General features: G+C 40.2%; 1 protein-coding gene across 2 annotated transcripts; it reads right to left on the bottom strand.

The window, feature by feature from the left end:
• Nucleotides 1-1480: 1480 nt before the first annotated feature.
• Nucleotides 1481-24875, bottom strand: LOC102096280 (uncharacterized). Of its 2 annotated transcripts, XM_065073490.1 has the most exons (12): nt 21333-24875; nt 20478-20612; nt 14706-14823; nt 14494-14604; nt 12921-13194; nt 11489-12794; nt 6392-6542; nt 5285-5378; nt 4249-4367; nt 3200-3342; nt 2318-2515; nt 1481-2008 (listed from the first exon to the last, which is right to left on the bottom strand). In XM_065073490.1, exons 6-12 carry the CDS (start codon nt 11497-11499, stop codon nt 1897-1899), a joined length of 828 nt encoding a protein of 275 aa, XP_064929562.1. In that variant the 5' UTR covers nt 11500-12794; nt 12921-13194; nt 14494-14604; nt 14706-14823; nt 20478-20612; nt 21333-24875; the 3' UTR covers nt 1481-1896. The 2 variants fall into 2 exon arrangements, with proteins under 2 accessions (XP_064929562.1, XP_021136192.2); XM_021280517.2 differs by lacking the exons at nt 12921-13194; nt 14706-14823; nt 20478-20612; nt 21333-24875 and having other exon boundaries at nt 14494-14674.

Raw genomic sequence — 24875 nt, 5'->3', positions numbered from 1 at the left:
CGCTGCTCTCAGTCTCTGGCTGGGTTAGAAAGGCTGGTCCTTCAGGTTCCAGTTCGTTTTCGCTCCCTGCCTTGCATCTGAGATGGTGTTTGCTCACACACATCCTCACCTGAAAGGGTATATTCCATCCTTTGGGGTTTTTTATCCTCTCCATTTGCAAACACAACAGTGGTGGTTTTATGTTGATTACTGTATTCTAGTATATCTGGGGTAGTTTCTAGATCTGAGGTAGAATACTAGCCTCACCCAGAAAGCTTTCAGGTTTTCTGTTCTTATCCTCCGCATGTGAAAGATTCCCATTCTTCTGGACCGGTTTGCCATGCTGTACAGCACACAATGTTCTGCTTTTCATTTACAAAGCCCTAGTTTTCTTTTTGTTTCTGCATAAATCACATCACATCTCCTCTGAATCTATGAAAGTGTGCTGCCATGTACTGTTGCACTGTACCACCAGGATCCTGTAGTTTATGGAGAGGTTTGCCATAGCGTGGCCTGTTCACGTTGCTGGGGTGGAATACACTGACTGGATCCCATTATCAAACCCTGTGAGCATATAAATACCTGTGTCTGGGAAGGAAAGGTTTTCCTTCTGTGAATTGCAAGAGTATTTCTTGGATGTGAGCCCTCAACCTGACTCCTCTTTGCAGTGGTCCATTGTATTTTTCCTTTCACAGCTGTAGAAAACACTCTGAGCTTGATAACTTATACATCCCAAATTTTGTGATCTAGTTTGTGCAATATTTCGATCAACTGTTTTGACTGCGAGGCTGCGGGAGACATGAGGACGGTCTTAAGGGAAAGGCTGGGAACTTTTCAGGCTGGTCACTTCTCTTGCCCCGATTCAACACAGACATCATATAGAGCTGCTGCGACCTTTCTGTGGATAAGTCATTGCACTGCAGAGCTCCACGGGGCTGAGCAGTCATTACTTCTCCCCGTGTAGCTGAACCAAAGTGAGCCTGCAGCCAATACACAGCAGAGAATTTATTGACTGTCTCTGGAATTAGGCAATTCTGTTAATTGTCTTCATTTTCCAGGGCTCTGTCATTCTTTTCCCGAACCATTAGTGGCACAGCTATTTGTGTGCCAGCATGAGCTGCCTGGAAAGAAAAAAAAGCTAAAATTGAACAGCAAATGAATCAAAGCCAAGGACAGACACCTCTCAAAGATAATTGCATTCAGATATCCTAGGGAGCCCTCACAAATCCCTTTTCAGCTTCCACAGCTCTTTTCCCTCATTGTGGCTTTGGTCCGAGGAAGCTCTATTAAGCAAGAAGATATTCCTAAACAAGGCCAGCGACGAGTCAAAAGACTTTCCTTTTGCACAATTTACCTCCCCAGGGCTCTCTAGCCATATCAAACTCCCAAGCAAGGACTTGTTGCATCATTTCTTTTATTTCTAAGGGTCAAAATGATTGAGGTGGGTCTGCCCTTTCCATCTACAAGGCATATTAAAGAACACTAGGACATTGGTGAGACATAGAGAAGGAAACTGCATAGCCTGTTCTTTTATTCAGTTGTTTTGTCTTGGTTTTTTTAATCCCTGCATCATTTTCCATAATGGACACATCATCTGAGCTTGGACACGTTTTAAGTAAATGCAGTGAGAGTCAACAATATTGAGTTGTTGTCTACACAGAGTCCCTAGACAAGAAAGTCACCCAGTATTTTTAATGCACCAAACTCATGACATTCAGCATACACATTATGTCTTATTTACATGTCATTTGTCCATACTTAATTCAAGTCTGTGGTATCACAAACACATTCAAAAATTACATTTCAGCTTCAACATCTCTTTGATCAGAAAAAAATAGTGACTTCCATACACAAGATATATTGTATCTTTTAAGTGAGGTGATTATAGCACAGATGTGATTCTACAAAAATACAGTGCTAGAGTATAGTACACATTCTGAAAAAAACCCTTATACTTGGAGGGGAACAGTCCTCTGGCAGTTTTGGGACACCATCCAGCATTTTCAGATTTGGCAAACTGGAGAATACACTTAAAGAAAGACAAAAGAAAAACAGAAATTGAGAAAAACACTCTTTGGAAATGTTGAGAATAAAATAGACACTGATAAAAATAAATAGTGGATTAAAACATATCCAGAATATATTTGTATTGTTGGAATTTTTGATTCGTCATTTGTTGCAGAATTTATCTGACAAAGAGCTAACTACAAATTTCCAGTTTTCACTCTGTTGCACAAGTTTTATATCCTAGAGTCAGTCAAGCATTACTTTTGAACTCTCTCACAAACATTTCTTTACGTTGATCAACTTCTATTAGCTATATAATGATGAGACTTACAGTTGTCTGTATCTTTCTTGAAACTCACAGGGATTCCTCTTGAGTACAAGAGATTCAAGTGGAGTATGTCTGAAGTCTGATATTCCACTTAGTGTCATAATGTTATTTTCAGCGAGTGATAAGTGCTGAATCTGAGGTATCTTTGGCAGCTCTTTGAAGGATGTAAAGTGGTTTTTATTGACATTTAGTTCTCTGCATCTGTAAAGTACAAAGCATGTGACATCACTGATCATATCTTTGATATTAAGTCAACACAGGGATGGCTCTTCATGTAGCTGAAATCATGGCAACTTCAGGCTTCCAATGAGAGACTGGAAATCAAGAATTTGATTCCTTGAGACGGGCTTTCACACTAGTTTTACGTTTGTGTTATTTTTGCCCACCCATGGACCGCAATATCAGATCCCTACACTTTAAACTCTCAGCTTTCATTATATTGTGTAATGTAAGTCATTATTCCCATCCTCAGTATTAAAACTTCCCATATACCAAGACACACAACAACAGAGTAGCAATAGATGGATTGTAAAAAGATAGTTGTTATGGTCACATAAATCCCCTCTGCTTGGGTCATGTTCCACCGTCTCCTCATACACTTTCCTTCAGTTTTCAACAGCTTTCCCTTTTAGTAAAAATATCATTGAACTTGATGAGACTCAGGAATTATCCACCAGGAATAAAGGAGGCATCATCTGACATCCTCAACTTGGGAGTGACATCAACTCAGAATAGCAATATAATGATAGATTGTCAATGTAATACCCCCCAAAATATCATATTTTGGCAGTTCTCAAGAGTCTGTTCCACCTATTACTTAGGGGAAATAATAGTTTTGATTTCTATGATATTGGGTAAAATAGAAACAGAGGATATTTTGCCTACCTTGGCAACCTTATGGCACTCAGGTCTGTCAAAGAATTGTCCACCAGCCAAAGTTTTTCCACCCGAATTAATCTTTGGAGAATCCTTTTGAAGTTTTCCACCTGGTAAAGATCACCCAGGTCCTGAAATGAAAGGTTCAGCTCCTGGGAAGAGAAAAATAAGAGAAATCTTATCTTTCTAATAAGTATTTCCTTAAATCTTGTAAATGTCAGAATTAGTTAAAAGGTGAATCTATTTTACTATGCTGCTCTTATACTAATTGGTGGCACTGATTGCCAAATTCACCTTGGAATCACAGTGATTAACTGCATAAAAAAGGTAAAGTAACGAAGAAAGAAACCATCTCTTAAGCTTGTCAGTCTTCACGTCCAGCCCTCCTTCCTCTTTGAGTGGGGATGCCAGGGTGTGTGTTCTGGGTGGAGAAAGCAGGAATAAGTGATTGTGGTCTATTGGTTTGGCTTCTAAATCAATATGGAAAAGAAAGTGCTGTGCAGCAGCCAGGTGTCAGTTTTCTCCAGTCTGTATCGAGTGTTTCTGCATAGCGAGAAGCGTGATCCAGAGCACTGGATCTCAGTGTTAGATAAGTTACTCCCTGGCTTCCTCCTTGTAACTTACTGCTGATCAGAACCAGCGATAATGTGTTATAGTGACTCCAGCCACAAGAACTGCTCGGGCTGGCATGAGAGAGGGTGGAAGAGCTGAAATGAAACTACTCCATTCTCTAACTGTTCATTCATCATCAATTTTTCTGTAGTCATTCATTCATCATCAATTTTTAAAGGAAGGCACTCAGCAGGCAAAGAATGTCACTAGTTCTTACGTGCCTGAGCACAAATGAAGCCCTGTCACAACACAGGAGTTTGCTCTTTTGGGTCACAACCCAAATAAAAGCACATACCAGTGTTGCTTCCAGGTTGTTAAACACTTCTATTTTACAATATTACAATGTCAACCAGAGCTTTCAAATTGTCCGCTGCGATGAGCAGCTAGGACATTATTATTTGGCTTATTTACTCTTACAGTACAAAATGTTAATGAGGAAGTTTTACAGCACAGTTTTCCCAGTTCTCTTGCAGTTTCTTTTGCCACTTCTCTGTGTCAGTTACTTGTGTTCTTTTCTTCAAAGTATGTTCTTCTCCTCTGAAAAACAGCTCTTCTTCTGAAGGCCCTGATCGGAATAAAGAAAGATTGACAATAGGGGATGTGATATGGAACTGTGTGATACAGAACTGTCACTTAGTTACTTGCTCAAAGAGTATATATACAGCTGGGAAGATTTCTGAAGCGAAGCAACATATATAATATTCTAGGTGTGTAGGTTTTCAGGCTTCTAAGAAGTAAATTAATGTGAAGATTTGTCTACCCTTTCTGGGCCCATAATTCAGCAAGCAGCTTAAGGTCATGATGATTTGGTGCATGGTTAGTAAGGGACATTTCTTCTACAGCCCAAGTTAAAAGCTTTTTCTAAATGGTTGAGCATAAGCATCTGAGTCTGAGTTCTAAAATACTGTTTATATAAATTATTTCACATGTTATGAGCTTATGTAACTGTTACGTATTCTTTAATTGTCCCGATAAAGGGATATGTTTGTAATTTCCAGTCTACTGACGACTGCACCTGGGATCAACAACCATACTCAAAAGCTGAGGTGTATCTAGTCCTCAAAATGCAAACAGCAGATTTAAAAATCCACCGTTCGTTCCCTACAGTGTGTCTAGAGATTGTGATTGTGTCAATTCAGTCTTCAAATAAAATACATGTCAGTGTTTGCAGGGCTGGATTTCACTCTTGGTTTCTTGTTTGGTATATTGCATTCTGAACATTATCTAAATGTTAATGAAATTTTGAGGCAAGTAATCAACACCACATTAATCTTAAAATATTTCAAATTATGGTTTTGACGTTTTTTCCCCTTTTCAAAACTACAAAGGGCATTTTCCTAGTGATTAAAAAAATAAACATGTACAATATGGGACGAAATCTGGTCCCTTTTCAGAACAATGGCAAACTCATTTAAGCTCATAACATTTAAGGACATACTCAAAGTTAAAGCTTAAACACGAATAAGTCTTTTTGATCATTACCTTCTCTCACTCGGGGACATTGAAGCTGATTTCCTCGAACATCATGTTCCTCTATGTCATACCACCTGAGATACTTGAAGGAATCCGAAGGAAGCTTAAAAATAAAGATATGAAAGAATCAGTTAAGGTTTTTCAGCTTCTGACACTGTATTTTCTCTTTTTTTTTGGCCTTATTACAGCAGAAATAATATCCATACATGTTTACAATGTCTTCTGCCTTAATACCATCTGGTGAACAGCAAAATGATCTATGAAAATGAGGATACAATGGCATGCATTTGTGCATGCATATGCATGTGAACACATTTCTGGACAAGCTTACATACAGTATGTCCTGAATACAACTGAGGCACTACATCTAAATACAGAAAACCTGCCACTGCAATGAGCAATACGAGGTTTCTGCCCATTTTGCTTTCCACTAAAACATATCCTATAATTTCCAGGGCATCAGTCTCCCAAGAGACGGCAAGAAACAAAGTCTCCAACTTTGCCCACAGCGTTTGGAGTCGGCGTGATTTGTGTCATGCCCAACAGACACAGCTCCGCGATTGCCTGCAATGGGGACAGCTCTCCATGCAATGCAGCTTGGTGTTTGCTTCAACTTCCAGCATTTATTCCACTGGAAACCATGGTGGTGGAACTGAAGAGGGAGGAGAGATGGAGCATGAACCTCTGACTCATCCCCTCCCGTTAGAGCCACAGCCAGAACCTGGTAAATGCTGCGGGAATTCACAGTTTAGGTGTAGTTTGCCATGGTCCATCCTGGTTTACTTCCACAAATCAGCTCAAATATTGGAATGAGATCTTGCAGATATCTTCATAGTGCTCCTGGTTATGACATTTTATAGCAAATGTGCACAGCCTTCTCAGGACTAGCTAGATATTTCTCCATTGTATCCAGTTCTGTGAATAGTGCTCAAAGGCTGAGTCATTGTTGACACCGTATCATATAATCTTATTTATATCCTGACCTATCTTTGGAAGATAAAAGGAGGCAAAACATAATCAGCTTCAAAGCTGAGGACGAGATGTCTCCCTTAGTTACTCTTTGTCAATGTCTCTCTTCCACAAACGTGTAATCAGAGTGGTAAACCAAACACTTACTGGGGAAGGTAGCCCAGAATCACAGTTCTGCCAGATGATTCCTCTGTTTCGTGTTAAAACTGGTGGAATCGTGTGTGTATCGCTTAGGATGGAGCAGCAGGATGAATAAGACTGACAGAATTTTTGATTGCTTGTAGTCAGACCTGAGGAACTAGAGAGGAGATGTTAAATCAGTAATCGATTCTGTTCAGAGAAATGCAAACTGTTTTATAAAAACAGAAAATACGGAGTAGCAAGGGGCAGGACTTACCACCAGACAATAACCCTGGTCTTGAGGTCAAACCATACGCCATCTAAGCACCATTTACTTACAGGTACGAGGCTTTCACAAACATGTCTAATCATTAGAAAGAGAAACTTACTGGCAATTCCTTAGGAAATCTCAGTCTTGGAGAAAATGAAGAACTGAACTTGTACAATAGCATGAAATGTTTCCTTCTATCCTGCAAAGCCATGTTCCTATGGATCTGGGTTGTACGAAAAGATACCTCAATTGCCTGTTTATTTTAATCCCTTGAGTATGTTTGAGTAGAATATCAAGGCTCCAGAGAAGAGTTGAGCTTTGTTCAACAGTCTTGAAGTCATGTGCTGGTGTGCTTTGCTAGTTCACTGCCTAAAACCACTTTCAAAGTACATTTTACATATCTCAAATGACGAAATTTCTCCAACTGCGCTTTAGAGAGACGGAATAATTTGCAGACTGGCAGCTGCAATTTAGAAATTTACCATAGAATACCTAAAAATATAATAATTTCAAGTTAGTGTGTGCATACAGCACTATAATTTTACTGTACAAGCTCGGTGTGAGCTTGCCAGAAAGTATTAGCTGTCAGTAAGCATCAGTCAAACAATTACAGTCAGGAACAGAAATGGAGAATAAAATGCAGCTTTAAAATGGTCTAGTGAGGATGGTAACGAAAGTTTCATATTGAGCGTAACAGACAAGCTAAACAGAACAGCAGTTAAAACTTATGATTACAGATTATTGGCAAATAATCATGGAGAGACAGATTCTGTTGACCTAAGTAAAATCGTTTTGCCATTTTTAAACATCATCAAAGCCCAATATTGCATCTTTCCTGGCTTTTGGCTGAAAGTGCATATAGATTGCACTTAGCAGTACTGACACAGGGAACTACTCCTTCCTTCATGCTTATGGTGTTTTATTTAATGGGATTCAAAGCGGCCACAATAAACTGTCGGTGACTTAGAGGAAGCTGAGCAAGCTCAGCATTTCTGAAAACAACAGCTATTTACTCGGGCACTTTCAGAGGTCCCTGTGAGGCAAACAGACCATTTTCACGTGTGTTTGCTGCTACAGAGCAGCGGGCAGTCACACACACGGCAAACCTGTAAAAAAGGGATTGACATTTGGTCAATACAAAAATTAATACTTTAAAAAAGTGCTGCGAACTCTTGCTTAGCCCTATCTTGGTATCTGCTCCACTTCTGCTTCCTTGTATGTTAAATGAGGTCGCACCGGAGAAATGCGTAGAAATTATTTTATATTTAAGAAGATCTGTTATTCTTCTCAGTTTTGGAAGCGATTTGTTAAGAGGTATTGAAATGGCTATTTATAACTGCACGGCTTTTCAAAACCTTCCTTCCTCTCAGCCAGATCCTGCCTGCTCTGCTGAGACACGAGTATACACTCCTAGTCCCTTGAAAAGCGGGAGAAAACATTTTAGCTGAACCATTTAACATGATATCTATCCTGATCTTTTGGCAGAAACTCACTCACAACATTCTGTATCGGTGATAGAAAATAAAACACAAAGTTCCAGAATCAATATGTGATAGATAAGGTTTCTCCCTTCAGGTGAGTAGTGAGATTCCTATTGGAAAGAGTGACAGAAGGAAGCGTTTTCCATCTCAAAGGTGCCTGGGTTTAACAAGCACCAGCTGGAATCTGTCATTATGTCACAGAAGATTTCTCTGAAGGAGCAAGTGCAACACGCTTTTCTCTCCCTTGCTTTGTTTTCTTTACTATTCTCTTGCAAAATTGATGCAGAAGAAACGACAATGAACGAGGCAGGACGCAATGCCAAACAATTACAGATCACACAATACATGAAAGTAACAAAATTGTCTGTCTTGATTGTGAGGCCCTTGGGCTGGGTATGAATCTCCAATGACACCTCTGGGAGCAGCGCACTAGATTATGTCAAGCATTAGGGGAAGAAAAAATGAGATTCATGATGTCTGTCCAGGCTGAGTCATTTCCTCTCACTTTGCCTGCAGTGAGAAATTGGTGGTTTTCATAAATCATAGACCTAAATTCTTAGGAGAGAGGAATTAATTTCACTAATGGAAACCCTCTGTGGCGGTAGCATTCCTCCATCCCCTCTCCTCTTGGGGCAGGGGGGTATCTATGATGACTTTTAAGCAGAGATACTTGACTATATTTTATAAATCCTATAATAGAGACTTGGAAAAATATATATAAAATGGTAAGGGGGAAAAATCTTGCGTGTTGCCAACTTCTGATTTCTGAGGCTGGCCCTTAGTCTAGTTGTTCACACCCCGGCTACAGCTTTTCCACTGATATCAAACCCACATATTATACAAAATTCAGAATACTCACGTCAAACTGGTTAACCTTCATCTGGTTAAAGTATGACTTCTCCCACCCAGCTGGAGTTAACAGGCTACAAAGCCAGGCTTAGCAAATTTTCTTGGCTCCCTCTGCTGTCAGTGGAGACAAGTGGGTACGTCCAGATACCCCCGTACTCAACCCAGCATGGATATCAATTATTTTCAGCTGGAGCAAACCACAGTCCACCCTGTCTACATGAGGAGCCCACGGGCTTCCCTGAGGGGACACAACTTCAAGGCATCTGAAGGTTGATGAGGAGGATCCCACCTTAAGTGCCGAAAGGTGTTTTGAAATAGAAGGACTTCTGATCGCTTCAAAAAAGCTCAAGGAAATCATTTTGCTCTGTGCAGCCTTGTGGAAATCTATTCAATAGCCAGTTCATCTATATAATTAAACAAACAAACAAAAAATGGTACAAAGCAAATTATTGCTAGCACCTTGAGATCTAGAGCACTGTATACGAGCTGAGTAGAGGTTGAATAGCATAGACTGTGGGGTAAGGGAAAGCACTCGTGACTAACCCATTGTATTTTATGCATTTTCCTCATTGGAAGTGGGGAATTAAGTGGCTGAAACATTTTGTAAACTGAAAGGAATGGGTACAGAACAGCCACTGCATTTTTCAAAACATGATTTAGGAGATATCAGGCCCTATCTCGGAAAATCATGAACCCCTGTGGAGTTCACTGATAAAAATCACACATTATCAAGATGCTGGTTGTCAGTTGTGTGTCCGTGAAATGACTCTGCTTCTCCTGGCAAAATCTTCATAAGCAGCACAATATTGTGGATTTCCTAACTGCAGTGCGAGTACATTTGAGTCCTGCTGACTTTAAGAGTAGAACATATTAAAAGCCCATGAAATACATGGAAAAGCTATAGCTGAGCAACTTCTGAAACTACACCAGTGAAAGATACGCTGAGTGAAAAACATACCTCCTGTGTATTATTTTAGATATTCAGCAATTAAGAAAAGACTGTTGGTGAAAAGATTCCTTTCTCCTGATAGAACCAGCAGGCTTGCTAAACATTTTAGAGTCTACAGCGCAGGTTCAGCTTTGCCTCATGGAAAATGGTGAACAGAAAACTCAGTGCAAGTGAAGAGAAAGAAGGTTACAAGGAAACTCTTGCAACAGGGATTTGAAAGGCTTTTTTCCTGGTGTTTTGAGTGGTTTGGGGCTTTGGTCTGTCTTCCAGTTGTCTTATCCTGAGCTACTGAGCCGTGGTTGCTCTCCCTGTAGATCTGAAATGTCCTTTGGGAAGAAGTAATAGGGTTATTTATACTACCTGTTCAGTCAGAATTCCTACTACAGCTTCACAACCCACCAAACCAGAGCACATACATGATGGAAAGGCCAGTTGACCTCAGTGGAAGTCTGGTCAGATTGTTACTTAACAGCAAAGTGCTCCAAGCTCTCTCAGTTCTACAACTACGTAAGTGAAAAACACGGACCTTTCTAAAGGAACCAAATCTAACGTGTTTGAAAATCATATTTAAGAAAAGAAACCAAACAAAACCCCCACACATGCACCACCAAAAAATCCCCACAAAACACCAATACCAAAACAAACAAAGGAAAGGGCGATAAACTGTCCCAAAGTGAAGAGTTCTGCATCGAGGTCAGAGCTGCTTATGGATCTGTCCAAGCCACTTGCACACCTAGCTGTTTGCTTGCATGATACAAATACCCGGTTATTTCTGTTGTCTCAGTCTATTGCACACGCCAAAGCTGATCAAGAAAAACGAACTGCAGGGTTACCTTACAAGCGCAGTTTGTTTAGGTATTTAAAAGACAGCAAACTCAGAATTCAGGGCTGTGCTTTGTTCAAAATGCACACAATTTACTGCTTATGTAGCTACTGTTGCTTGTATGCAAACATTTATTATCAGAACTCTCTGAACTTAGAATAGTAGAGCACTCGGACATACTATTTCCATGCTCTATTACCTTTCCATTATTTTTTATAGGAGTTTTATGAGGCATTATGCAACACCTCGAAGCAGTTCTTCTGAGCATAATTTTCCGACAAACACACCTGTAAGTTATGGTTACAATGCACCCTTGCTGTTAGCTGGATCAGCAATTAGCTTGCTTTATGTATCATAAAATTGCCCCCCAAAATGACATAATTAACATAATTAGGTCTTATCACCATAAGTACACATTTCTAGTATATCAGCTAACATTCCATGCAGCTCTTCATGGATCTAACTTGCAGCAAAACAAATTCCACACCTCAATCGATGTGCCTTTTGCACATTTTTACAACAAATTATACATTTTTGATGAGAGATCTTTTTGTCTTTCAGTAATCCGCCAACACCACCAAGAAAAAACCCCGTTTTTCTTCCTGTTTTCACTGCACAGCCATCTCCATCAGCAACACCGGTCGGTATGTTTTAAAAAGATACTCAATCCTGTAACACTATCTTTGTTGTCAGAGCATGTCTAGCCAGCTGTGCAATGACTACAGCGACTTCTCTTCTTTCACCCTCCTACCTTTCAGACATGTCTTGCTGTTCCGTAAAATCCTCACATCTTGCATAAGGCTGTTTGTCTAGAGTCAGAGCTTATCGTCCCATCTTTGCCCCCGCATGGAGAGGTGGTTCTACATCCTCTGGAGAGAGGGGACCCGCAGGGATCCTGGCTGGGGCTGTGTGGATTCACCGTCTCCAAGGGAACACTGTCACCTCGCAACGCAGTCACGTTAGGAGGTTTTGTTACCAATCTCTTAAGCACATCAAACAAATTCCTGGGCTGATCTAACTGGTATCAATGAACACTCTTTCCAGAAGGTGGCTGGTGATACCTGTAGCGGGATACGTGATCGGCCAGATGAATCTCTGGTGTGTTCACTCCGGCGACTTCACTTTTCTGGATTGTTTTCACATTTCTCCCACTTGAAGTGTATCTTTTCTTTGCCTATCAGTTCATTGCATGCTGAAGCAAAATTGTTGGTCAAGAAACCAGTTTCTGGCATAGCGCTATTTGTAATTACTTTTGCTTCTTTGACGGACTGCAAATAATAAGATGTAGACATTAACACCTTGTGAATACATTTAACTTTCTATTTAGCTATAGCTTTATTCAGCATGACTGTAGATAAGGGTAGCAGCAAACAATCATTGGAGCTTAAAGGACAATTTTAAAATAAGTACCAAGGCCTCATATTTGTTCTGAAACTGTTTAATACTGTTTAATTTAATTGTCTTGATTTTTTTTTTTTTTTAATTAATGGTGGTCAAATGCCCAATTAATTTATCCCAAAATTTAATAGGTACTTAAAGAGTCTTGTATTTCTTGTAATGCTCATGAAAGTTCTTTGGGAGCATCTCTTCGCTCTGTTGAATGTCCTTGCTCCATTTGAACGTGCTCAGCCATTTTACCCACAATTTTCCAGGCTTCCTTCTTTGGCTTTGCGTTTGAGAACAAACACAGAGACTCTTCTCTTGGTGGGAACTGACAGGTCAGTTTTATGGCTATTTTTATGTTCTATTTTCCTTAAAGCATTAAAGCTATGGGTCCTGAGAATAGGTCTAGTGAAGCTATTCACTTCAAAATGTGCTTGAAATAAGGTTTGTTTCAGCCGAAGTGCAGACGCGGGCAGCCCCACACTGTAATGGGCATCGGCCGGTCCCTGCTGAAGGTTTCGGGTGGTTTTTAAACATGACCAGTCGTTATGAGAAGCACGTTTCAGTGATGTGCTGTGTTAGGTTCTAACAGAGCAGTCAGTCGTGCCCTATTCATCTCCATCTCCCATATTACAGGCGAAGTTCCTTCTTCACTTGAGCTCCCAGGCTCCATACTGAAGGACGAGGGGATAGATAAATTAAGATCAATGTAGAAAAAATATGCAGTAAACCCCTCTGCCCAGGGATATTCAACTAGAAATACCATATAGTCACAAACCTCTATGGTTCAGCCTTCCTACCTTTCAATTTCTTCACAGAAAAACTATTCCCCATCCTCCCTTTCCTTCAGATTTCTCCTTTCTGTTCTTCTTGGTCCTTATAAAGGCTGACCATTATAAAATCTTTCTGTATCTTCCCCAACAGCGACTGAAGTCTCTAAAACATTCTCTTAGGAATTCTGCTGGCGAACTTCACTGTGCGAGTAAAGTACAGAGGCATAACTTTCATCAGAAAGTTTCAGCTCCCATGCAAAGGTACTTTGTGGTTCCAAATGGTGAATTGTCAGATCATCATCTGAAATGTAACAAAGGAATCATTCCACACAAATCTCACTAAATCTTTAGGCGGTACAAACTGAGTTTATTACAGGGTGGGCAGAGTGGAGGGTATTAAGAGTTTCATCAGGTCATTTCAGCATATCTTTTCTCTACCTGCTAAGAAAAAAACACAATATTTATTTCTAAATTGAACAAGACTGTAATTTGGAGCTTTTCTGCTCACCATTTTTCCTCTCTATATTACATGAAAGGTATCAGTCATAATGGGCTTCATATCTTCTCTGGCAAATGCATTCCTTATGAAGCATCTGAAAAATTATCTATGTGCTATGGCAGCGAAGTGACATATTCAATATGGTGTCAGCCTTTCCATTATAAACAATATTTTTCAAATCTTTAGAACCAAAAAAATGTGCTTCTGCCAAGAAATTTAGCAGCATGTCCCATCCCTGCATAAAAGAGTTCTTCCCACTTTATCCAGTTTTAAGCAGTAATTCTGGCTTTGAAATGGCTGAGTGGGGCAAATCCAGGGTGGGCATCACTCCCAACCACGCGTCTCTCCCATCTGCATTTGAACCGAGCAGATACTTCCCTGTGTGTCCTACAGATACAGCTGCACTCCTGCAATATGTATGAACTGGGCAGGATACGCCTTATCCCGAGAGCTGACTAATGACGAAAACAATTCAAATTATTCTGAGTGGAGTAGGCCACACGAGGGCCTATTGTCCTGGGCACCACAGAAAGCCAGTAAAAGAGTTATCTCCAGAGAGTTTGTAGTCTAATTGACAGAGCACTCAGACAAAGAGTAGAAGAAAAGAAATAATAATATCCCCCCACCCAACTCCTTTTCTATAGAAATAACTGAAATGCTCAGACCATGAAATCCTGGCACTGTAGTATTCAACAGCAAAACTTCTGTTGATGTGAATAGATTCAGCATTCGTACAGGATTCACAGAGTCTGACTTTGTTAAGGTCAGACTAGATGATCAATCTGGCTTTAAATTCTATGCATTTAAATGGCTGAGTTTTTCTGATCTGAGGTAATGTTAATCATTGCTAAAGAATACTTCAATGACACCTTATATTATAATATTATAACATTTTTCTGATCCAGGGATACAGCAGCTTGTAAAAACCAGTTTGTTGATGTAATTTCATGTTCTTTATGTAAAATTCTTACTTTACTCAGTGTTAGCCTGATACTTAGTGGTGATATCGAACCATTAGGTTGATACCACCAGTGAAATCAGATCTAAAAACTTAATGACATTATAGCGAAAGCAGAAAGTTAATTTCTATATTGATCTTACCTGGTTTGACTATATCCAGGAATCCACGGCATTTGTGTGGGATGAATTGGTTAGAGAGACTTTCTTTGAATATTTCATTAGTACAATCTGCATGGATACTCATAGGAAGGACTAGAAAAAGAACACAATATTAAATGTATCTATGCTCATCTGTGCTTCAGCAGATAAGCAGGCACCCTTGCATAAACTGACTGGTTATTTTGCTGAGTTACCTAGGCAACAAATGTCTTTTTGTTCTGCCCATTCAGGATTCCAGTAAACTATCTGACTCCCACTGGTAGGACTTGGAGAGCATGCACAGGGAAAAGCCAAGTACAGCAGAATAAAGCCCTGGATAGAAGAAGAACAGAGTTAGTGAAACATTTCATCAGGGTTATCAGACAAAAAGGAATCAACAACCAGCTGCATAAATAATAGAAGTGAAAACTATATATGTCTGTTTTTCTAAGGTGTTTTAAACTGTGAATTCCAAGAGGGCTGGAGGGGCTGTAACCAAGCAACAAGTACTGAAACTTGTTCTTCTCTTCTGGAAAAACAATGGGCTTGCAAGACATAATGACAATATCGGGCACTGAAGACTGAGCCTTGTCATTGATTTTATGGCCTTTGGATCAAGCCATAAAAAGACATGTTTATGGGATGAAGAATGGCATTTTTATTTGCTTTAGGAGGGACTTATTTCAGTATCAAATCTGACTTTTCTAATAAAACATAGGTCAGATGTTTCTGGATGAAGTAGACTTTTTCTGACACTACAGAAAGATCACGTAGAAGTAATGTTTTGAGATTTTTTTTTTCTCAGAAGTTTCTTTTTAAAGAATAATGGACATAACTTGCCTCCTTATGCATTTGGCAACTTATCTGTGCAGGTATGAAAGAGAAAACATAATTGTACCCGACATGAAGTTGGTGGCATTCAGGAGTCCTGTTGATTGACATGAAATAATGACTTCTTCCTTTATATGTCTGACTGAGAGGAGATATAGCTCCCCTTTCACTTTAAAACACGGCTTTTTATATTGAACAAAACTATTGCATCCCTAATCCACAGATGCACATAAGCTTATGCTTAACCTTTTAGTCCTTAAGAGTAATGCCATAGAATTCAGCTGGAGCAGACTCAAACTTGTATGTGCATATAGAAAAGCCCAAAAGGTATCTGCCAGATATCTGCCAGATTTTTCACAAGAGATTGAACTGAGCGTTCTTTTACAGAAGCCATGGGTTAGAGCTCATTTAAATGGATAAGCGAACTGCCTATCCATTTTAATGAGCTTTCATTCAGTCTTCCCTTGTCTAAATGCCATTTATGTCTAATTCTCAAAATCTGAAACATCCAAAGCTGCCAAAACAAACAAGATCAGATGTTTGATGAAGCCACCCAAAGACGAAAACTCCTGTTTGGGGGTGATCTCATTTGCTTCCATCCACATCTTTAGTATGAATCTCATGTTTCACCTTTTCGTATGCTAATTGTTAATAATTCCCAATGGAACAGAACATTCATTAAGTACTTCCTAATTTATTGAACAGAAGTTTCATCAGGTAATTTTAATCATATGAAAATCATTTTGATAAACAATTTCCTTTTGCAGTCGGGTAAGCTTCCTTTTATTATACACTGTGGCATTTGCAGCAGTATCTCTGGTTATTCTCCCGTCTGACTTTCATCATTGCAGATGCCACCATATTTCCAGAAATTGTTTTATTTATGTAACTGCTGCCAGCTACTAAAGAGTTACGTTTCCTTTTTTTGTGGAGAACTGATTACTTGAATTATATCGAAAAAATTGTTTCACTTCATCCATCAAACCCCTGCCTTCCTGAAACTCAGATCTTGCAAATATGGGAATACTTAGGAGTCACTAGAGCACTTCTTTATTAAACTGGCTTTACAAAGTTGTCATATGTTAGATATTTAGGATAAATACGCATCATCTCTAAGTACGGAATGGGAAAACTACTCATAATACATTTTACTCAGTCTTCCATTATCAATACCAGCAGTTCTCAGTTTTGTATAGTGGGCAGCGTTTCCCTTTGTCTGAAACACTTTGCACCTTTCCCTCCCTTTCTCCCCAGGACCTTCCACCTCACGTGTGCATCTGTTTCATTCCTATACTGAAATACATTCAGTTGCGTGCATGCGCACACAATAAACCAAACTCCACCTGCACAGCAAACCCATTTTACAATCCTATGTACAGATATGCGTATTTATGTATGTACATATATGTGTGTGTTCTTGTACGTGCAGACATATAACAGGCAGGGGAACAGAATGATGGAAATTCCATGGAAGACCCACATGTCAATACAAATGTGCTTTAAAACCTATCTACTCTCTTCCCAAGATCTATCCATTCTTACTTTTGTTTCAATTATACGATATGTTTTACTGAACCACATTTCTGGTTGATGTTATTCCATTTCTGGGCCAAGATGGTAAAAACTACCCAGCTCTACATATGCTAAGAAGAACAAAGCATGCAAAAGCAATATAGCTGAATGACAAACATAGTTTAGTTGTTTAAAATTCAGAAACACCTGCCCCCTGTTGCAATCAAAGAAGAAACTTAGAAGTATGAGCATGTCTTTGCAGGCAGAACTTGTTCCTGACATCTCTGATTTTTTTCTCCCTATTCTGTAAAGTCTTATTGCCAAAAAAACGTATTTCAGATGAATGTCTTGTTATTCACTGTCTGCAAGGATAATAAAGATGTTCTCTGGCTGAAAACAGAAAGCAGGGACTCCTCTGATCATAGCAAAGAGATGAGAGAAGGTGTTTTGTTCATGCAGCTTTTGCCAGGAAATCCAAATAATTTGCTCCCACTTGTTTTCAGCTTGAAAAAATGGCAGCCTTGTGTTACAAGAAAGCAGAAAGAGCCTGTTTCTCTCCAGTGCTTCTTTTATAGGACGGAGACAGACACACAGTCGCTGTCCACAATTCCTGCATTTAAAGCCAGAAATTGGCACGTCCTGCCAAAAGAAATTAAATGTAATGAAAACGTGTTTCTGGTCCAAGTCAGAGACTGCATTTGCTGTATCACAGTGTATGTGTCCTGAGGGCAACAGAACCTTCTCCTTTCAGCAGTAATGGGGTTATTTAAGCATTCTCGTGACTGATTTTCCATTGCTTTGTCCCTCGGGTATTTGTACCTGTTGCTATGTAGGTGTGAGCATTGGCCTCAGCAAATGAGGAATTTTGGAGTAACGAGCATTTTGCATTCACAAGGAACAGATACAAATATCTATTTTAAACCAGGTGTTCTGATTTCAGCGGAAAAGGCATTCTTGACTCACGTATATTCAAGCGACAAGAAGACCTGATGATGCACATTCCCCTTACTCTACACAGAACAATCATTCCCCCCAAGTTCTGGTGCTGCGGGACACCAGATCTGTTGCTGGGACTTCCCAGAGCATGTGTTTGCAATCACTGATAAGGGGAGCACTCCATCAATACGCATCCGTCTTTCCTGCCAACTGATTAGTTTCAAGGAGGGTCCAGTAAAGGTTCCACTGGCTTGAAATACAACAAATTCATCCAGTGCCTCTCTCTGCTTTAGCTGCTTTCATCCAAAACCCCCTCTAAGGACAAATCTAGATTTTTTTTTCATAGCTTCATTTCTCCCCCTTACATTTTTGTTTTAACAGAGATGAGGTGATAGAAACAGCAGCTTTTCTTTAAGAAAAATAAAATGAAATAAATACCCATACTATTCAGACCCATCCTGATCTTTGGACATTGAAGAGGCAAAGTCCACTGCTGCCATAAAGGCAGGTTAGGAAGGTGCTGTTAAACAACTTTACGTCATTATATTCTCCACTCACGGACCTGCCAGGCCACCAAACTAGTCTCAAATGTAAACTAACCCCATGTTTCAGCTGCTCCACCTTGTCTTGCTCTGCCAGCTCCATGCTGGATTCCAGCAGTTGGGAAATGTGGATATCCTTTTCTCCTTGACTCACAGTGGGGGGAAAACGGGGACCCTGTCTTCAGGGGGACACGTGATGAGCTGTTGTTGCTTCTTCAGGCAAACAAATCTTCTTAGAAAAGTAAAAGACCAGGTTTAATCCTCTGGATTAAGGTAGTTTAATATTTCTACTGATACTTGTACTTCAATGTGTTCTTTCAGACCTCAGTATTTGCAGCTGAACTGTGGAAGATGAGCAGCTAAGCATTCCTCCTCATTTCGCATGCTGCCTTCGCTGTTTTGCAGAGCTACTGAATACAAAATGAAGCTGCAAGAGCATTTGCTCTCAAGCCAGCAAGGCACGAAGTACTTCTTTCTACAGCTGTAGAGTACATCCAGAACATTCGTAAGAGTGTTGCAGGAGATGTGATTCAATGTGTGACATTCAGTATGCTATTGTGTGACACCAGATGATTAATGCTCCGAGCAAAACACAGGCTGGTTTAAATAAACAAAATTAAATGTATTTTTATGATTATAGAAATCATGTGTTATTTCTCTGAGGGAACATCAGCTGCTGCACCCACATGCTTCGTATTTGTTGGCTTGTGTTTAAACGCTTTGATTGTTGCTTGGATTTTCCTACTACATAAATCCATCGACACTTTGGCCCAACGAGGCGAACCAGTGATTTGGACAGTAGCTTGGGACACACTGGGTCACTGCACATCAGTCTCCATCTTGGTTTATGATCAGCAATTTACAGCATCACATCCTTCCCACTTTCAGCCTTAGAAAGACATGACTCGAATGTAAAGAGCGAGTGCTTGAGCTTATGTGCCAAACTAGCAGGACACCCTCCCTGCCCCAAGGCATTAGACCAACTCTCCTTGTTGGTCACTCAGCATGAGGGTCACATTCTCTGTTCTGACAATGATTCTGTTTTCCACGAAACGAGACACTCGGGCTACAGTCAAACAGGTGGACCAGAGCCTAGTTCTGAGTCCAACCAGTGTGTGTCCTGGCTGTGCTCCAGCTGCATTTTGGAGCAGAACCGCATGATTCCAACCACCATCCCTCTGCACCTCCCCTGCATGGGAAGGAAACACAGGCACACAAGCCACCAGACCATAAGACATGCTAGTCAGGTCCTCTGAGATTTGGAGACAGGAGTAAAGACTGTGATTTTAGACTCCTCTACCAACTGCGTTGGGGAAAACTGAGTCCTAATTGTTGTGTCTGGGCAGGTTTAGAGCACATTAGAGCAGCATAAGTCACCAGCAGCGCTACTGCCATACTTCAAATGGCATGATGCACAAAAGAACCACACTGTTATAGAACCCCCTTAGTTTATTAGTTGTTGGGTTTTTTTTTCCTCTCTGTGTCTGTGCTGAATGTGAACATACGCGGAAAATAAATCTCCAAGATCCACTTAAAAAAAAAAAGGCCTTTTACAGGAAAATTTAAAAAATAAGCAGGGTTTTATAGCCCTGAGAGATATAAATGTAAAACATGTTTTCCACTTGAAAACCTCTGTTTACAGAGTCGTCAGGATGCATTTTCTGTGGAAACGGCAAAGACTTGGAGCAGTGTTTTTCCTGAATACTGTTCAGATTATCAGGCTTACAAGGAAGGGCGGAAAATGAGCTGCCAGATGGTTAATGCCCCTTCAGAAACAGAACCTTCCATGTTGCTTCGTGGAAGTCACTTGTCATGGAACTACCATCACATCATCTCTGCACTCTTGTTGCTCATAGAAGGAAGAATATTTTAAGCAGATATTACCAAGGCTAAGAGAGCCTGAATTAACCTGTCTTAAAGATACCTCTCAGTGCCCTGCCTATAAATCCACTAACGAGTTGCTGTAAGTAGAAAATCCATGCAAAGTAATATAGAGGTAACGTATACAGGGATGAATTCTGCCAGCTCCTTAAAAGGGGTCGCAGGTCCTCTCCAGAGCCCTCTGGCTGGGTGGCTGCTGAGCTTTGGCACTGCCCATCATGTTATGCACTGATATCCCTTTATTTCCCCTGGATTCTCTGCCTTCATCTGTCTACTCATATTTACCTTGTGAAATCTCTGTGCAGTGATGGTAGGCAGAGGAATCTATCGCCAACAGTCTGAAGAGGCCTGAATTCATCTCATTAAACTTCGGGGACCTGCAGACAGGAAGCCAGCCAAGCCGCGCTCCCTGAACCGTTACTGAGAGAGGGACAAACAACATGTTTATTCCATTACAAGCATCCTACACCAAGGAAAAGTCTTCCAGCATCTAAACCAAGAGGCATAATTTCATTGTTTCGTACTGCACTATCTTGAAGTTTCATGCAAAGATTAGGTCTTGCTTACTTATTTATAAAATAACAGCAAAATCGTATTCACAATTCTCACGGTATGTCCACATTTAATAGAGTGCACACACACAAAATACAACTTCATAAATTCTACAACTTGCACGCTTATAGTCTCATGTTTTTGGGTTTTTTTTTGGTAGAAACACCGTGATGAGAAGATAAGAAGTCCATTTCATATTTTCAAGGAAATAGCCTGAAGTCATATTTGCAAATTGGGCAAAAATTGAATTCTTAGTAATCACACAAAATCACAGCTATGTCAGTTCCCACCCAGCTCTTTGTACTCACGCTTCAGGGCACAGCCCAAGAAACATCTGCACATGGTCCAAAACTGACTGAAACTAATGGCAATCTTTTGGTTTTTTTACGGACTATAAAGTGATTTGGAACAGGCTGCAGATGACTCCGATTACATTTAGCTTTTTCTGATGATGCTCTTTGCCACAGGTGTTTTGGACACTATGTGATTCTTCCCCTGGTTTAAACATTCAAGGTTATAGAACTAGACATTTCCTAATTCCTGCTCGGAGGTAACTGCACTTTCTCCCTTAGGATGGCTCCTGCCTACCTTGTTGTGATCATCAGAGTGAAGAGGAAGGACTGGTAACATCCAGTACTCATACAAGGCAAACTGTTCTGCTGATGGTTCCAGGCTCTGTTCCACATGTGTCATGATTCAAAAGGTCAGTAATAAAGAAATCACCTCCTCAGAACACTTTGTTCTATAGATGTCTACACATTAATCTTGGAACCACACTGGAAAACAAATGAATTTAAAGTATTCAAGGTTAGCTTGGTCAATTTGCAACCTATGGAACTGTAGCAGTAAGACGAGCGCCAAAATATTGTGACGATTCACAAATCATTTCTGCTCAAGAAATGTGAACTTATAAACTGTAGCATATTGTCTCCAATTCTCTTTTCGTTTAGACCAAAGAGAAAATTCTGTAGAGGACAAATCAATGGAGACACAGATGTAAAACAGGCAGCAGCAACATGAGAATAGTCCTCTTTTACCTCTCTGGGGGTTTCCCTGAGGGTTTTAACAGCAGCTCAGCTGATGAAGACACATCCTTGGATCAGAGTTGGCAGCAGAGTTCTATATGGTCCTGCTCTTGGGAAACAACAGCCTGTCACTACACGCTGGCAATTCCAAGCCAGCCTGACCCAGAGAGAACATTTCTGAGGAGACCAAATGAATTTTAAGACCAGTATTTTCCTTGTAATAAACCTGATAAATTTCACTAATTTCTGTGTCAAACTATGCCAGCTTTCTGGCTGCTACTTTTAGAAATCTGCCATTTACAAAGTATGCTGACAATGCCAAAAGCCTCAAATAAATAGGCTTTTTGTATCAGAGCAGGTTACTGGTGAGATTTGGTGCTGTCCAGACTATGACCCTTATGAGTCTCAGGGCAAGATGGACTTCTGCATGTCTTTATCTTAGCATGTTTTAACATATTTCTTTCATTCTGTTCAGGCAATGCTATCAAACAGTTACTGCCTGTAAGCATTCCAGCACTGCGAGTTGCTTGGTTTTAAAACACGATTCTTAACAAATACTTGTAAACAGAGTAAAAACGTCAAACTATGGTTGAGTCTAAACTCTTTTGGTAGCATTAAAGTACTTGAAGGGATGTTTGAAGCTACCTAAAGAAAGAAACAGGATTTTTCCATGGCCTATTCCAATCCCTTTAGGAGAGCACAAATATATGTTTTAGACACAACCTGTGTTTCCCCTCTATGCTTTTCTTCCTTAGTTAAAAGCACTTCTACACAAATACAGAATCATTTTTCTGTAGGAATTCTTCCCTCAGTTTGTCCAAAAGATAATTCTTCCATATAAAAAAAGAAGATGTGTGTTTATGAGAGCCAGATAGTACAACAACTTGTCATCAGTAAAGCATGGGTCATATCTGAAACATCATTCACATTGTGATTCCATGTGGCTGAAAAGATAAAAACTCAGGCAGCGGGCTGAACAATTTCAATCATTTTCCCTCAACCAGTTCCTAGTAGACCTGAGAATCTTACCAGTACTATCTGCCAGATTAGTTTCCAGGACACAGTGTTGCAAACACATCATTACAAAAAAGAACTTTCAGACTATTTGATCACAGCTGAAAGCGGAAAGCGCTGTGAAACCTCCTGCATGCGGTGCTTCTTAGGAACCGCTGCCAACATTCTGAGCTTTGCTGCGCTTGGTTTGGAGTTACACCTACCTGAGAATGATGAGCTGCTGGAGTTCCAGGCGCAGCCATTAATGGAGTTTGGAGGCTGCATTCCTGCTTTGAAAAAGTCTGAGAAACTGCTAAAATAGCGAGTGCAGCTGAGCCTCGCTTATTGTTTGGATAACATGTTTATCTTCACCGCTTTCTGCATTTACCTGCATGCAGAATGACTGTGACTAAGCCTGATATCTTTCATTAGCCTGATATCTTTCATTAGCCTTACAGCACTGTGTTATTGTCTATAAACTGCAATTTAAACTGCATTTTATTACATGACTTTTGTCTATATTTTTGTTCGCCTAATGCCTACAGCAACTGGTCCATGACTCAGGCTTCTAATTAGTGCTGTGAAATGAAAAATATTCATTTGTATGTTGTTGTACGAGCAGTAGAATTATATAAAGAGAACATCAGTTGAGAAGCCCTGGTAGATGGGGGTAACATATGCAGCGTTGGTCATGAGTTTCACAGTACCAGCTATGTTTGTGTATTGCAAATGGTTTATCACGTGTAACTTTGGTTTATAGCCCTTAACCAATCCCAGCTGGAAGCCAAACACGAGCTACTGAACCAATTAACAAAGGTCCCTGGTCAGCAGGCAGTGTCTTCATTCTGTCTGCACCCCTGGAACAACAGCAGCTTGATCCAAAACCCTGGAGGACTGCAGAGAGGTTTATAAGCTAAAATAATCTCTCATTTCTCACCAACTGTGTCAATAAATGCAGTGGCTCACAAAGGAAGTCAACTCACTTCTTGCTGGTATTATCTGAGTTACTAAAGTTCTGTTTTCTTCCTCCCTGGCAATGGGTTTTGGGGTAAATCATCCATCTCGCTGTGTATTTCTACTGTAGGGACAAAAGCAAAGATCGCCCGTTAAAAGAAACAGACAACTCAAGAATTGGCTTGTACACACCATTTCTAGAGTTCACCTTGTCTTTTTTAGAAAATCCTCATAGGAACAATATTGTCTCCTCCCCAGGAAAAGAGGAGAACAGCTGAGAGTGGTGTAACCTCACTGTACAAGGGAAGAACATGCTGGGAATCTGCTTACACAGAAATTCTAGTGACTGTGTGGAAGGCAGCAGGGGAGGGGAGAAAGAAAAGGGGTAAGCGAAACAGAACTACAGAATAACAGGGCCAGCATATCAATGGCTTCAATCCTACTTATTTCTCTCTTGTAACCAAGAAAAATGTCTCGTATTGCAGCACCAACACTCTGAAGTAACCACAGTCCAGCTCCACTGCTGTTCACGGGGATGGGTTGAATTAACTAACTTTTACTTCACCCCACATTGAGCACACAGCACAATCACACAGGCAGCAAACTGAACAACAACTCCCCTACGTGCAGTGAACTCCATCCAGCAACCTGTTAGCAAGAAAAAGAGGTTTGAGTTTTGTTCTCCCCACCCCTGATTATTAATGTCAGGCACCTGGGTCTGATTATGCTCTCAAACACAAGCAACTCTCCTTGATTTTACTAAGACCTACATATAATTGAGTCCCATTCAGCCTATTCAGCTCTCCAGCTGTCAGTGGGAAAGCACTTCTCAGCTTCTTAGGAGAGAGTGACATCTTGTGGTTTCGTCTTTTGTCCATCATTGAAAAATAAAAATTAGCCCCAATTTTGCCTAATTTTGTTGGTTTGTTTCTAGTATAACACTAAGATCTTTTTTTGTTTAAGGAGTATAATATACTTGATTCACAGAAACTGATACAACAGTTTATCACCATCAAGGCTTGTGGAAGGATAGAAAAAAAATCAGTGCTTGGAACAGCCCCAAAAACATTCTAATTCACCATGACACATTTTTGTTTAAATCTAGAAAAACTGCTTGGTGCTGAAGATTATTTGAAAGTGGGATCTTACTGTGAAATTA

This window comes from Columba livia, chromosome 9 (assembly GCF_036013475.1).
Source record: "Columba livia isolate bColLiv1 breed racing homer chromosome 9, bColLiv1.pat.W.v2, whole genome shotgun sequence".
In the NCBI taxonomy this organism is placed as follows: domain Eukaryota; kingdom Metazoa; phylum Chordata; class Aves; order Columbiformes; family Columbidae; genus Columba; species Columba livia.
The sequence above is the reverse complement of the archived record's forward strand: the minus strand, read 5'-3'. Positions and strand labels throughout refer to the sequence as shown.

Coding starts and splice junctions, on each gene's coding strand:
- LOC102096280 (XM_065073490.1), bottom strand. Junction 5,379..6,391: donor ATTCTGGGCTACCTTCCCCA/GTAAGTGTTTGG, acceptor TTTATTTTTAAG/CTTCCTTCGGATTCCTTCAA. Junction 2,516..3,199: donor AGTGCCATAAGGTTGCCAAG/GTAGGCAAAATA, acceptor TGTACTTTACAG/ATGCAGAGAACTAAATGTCA.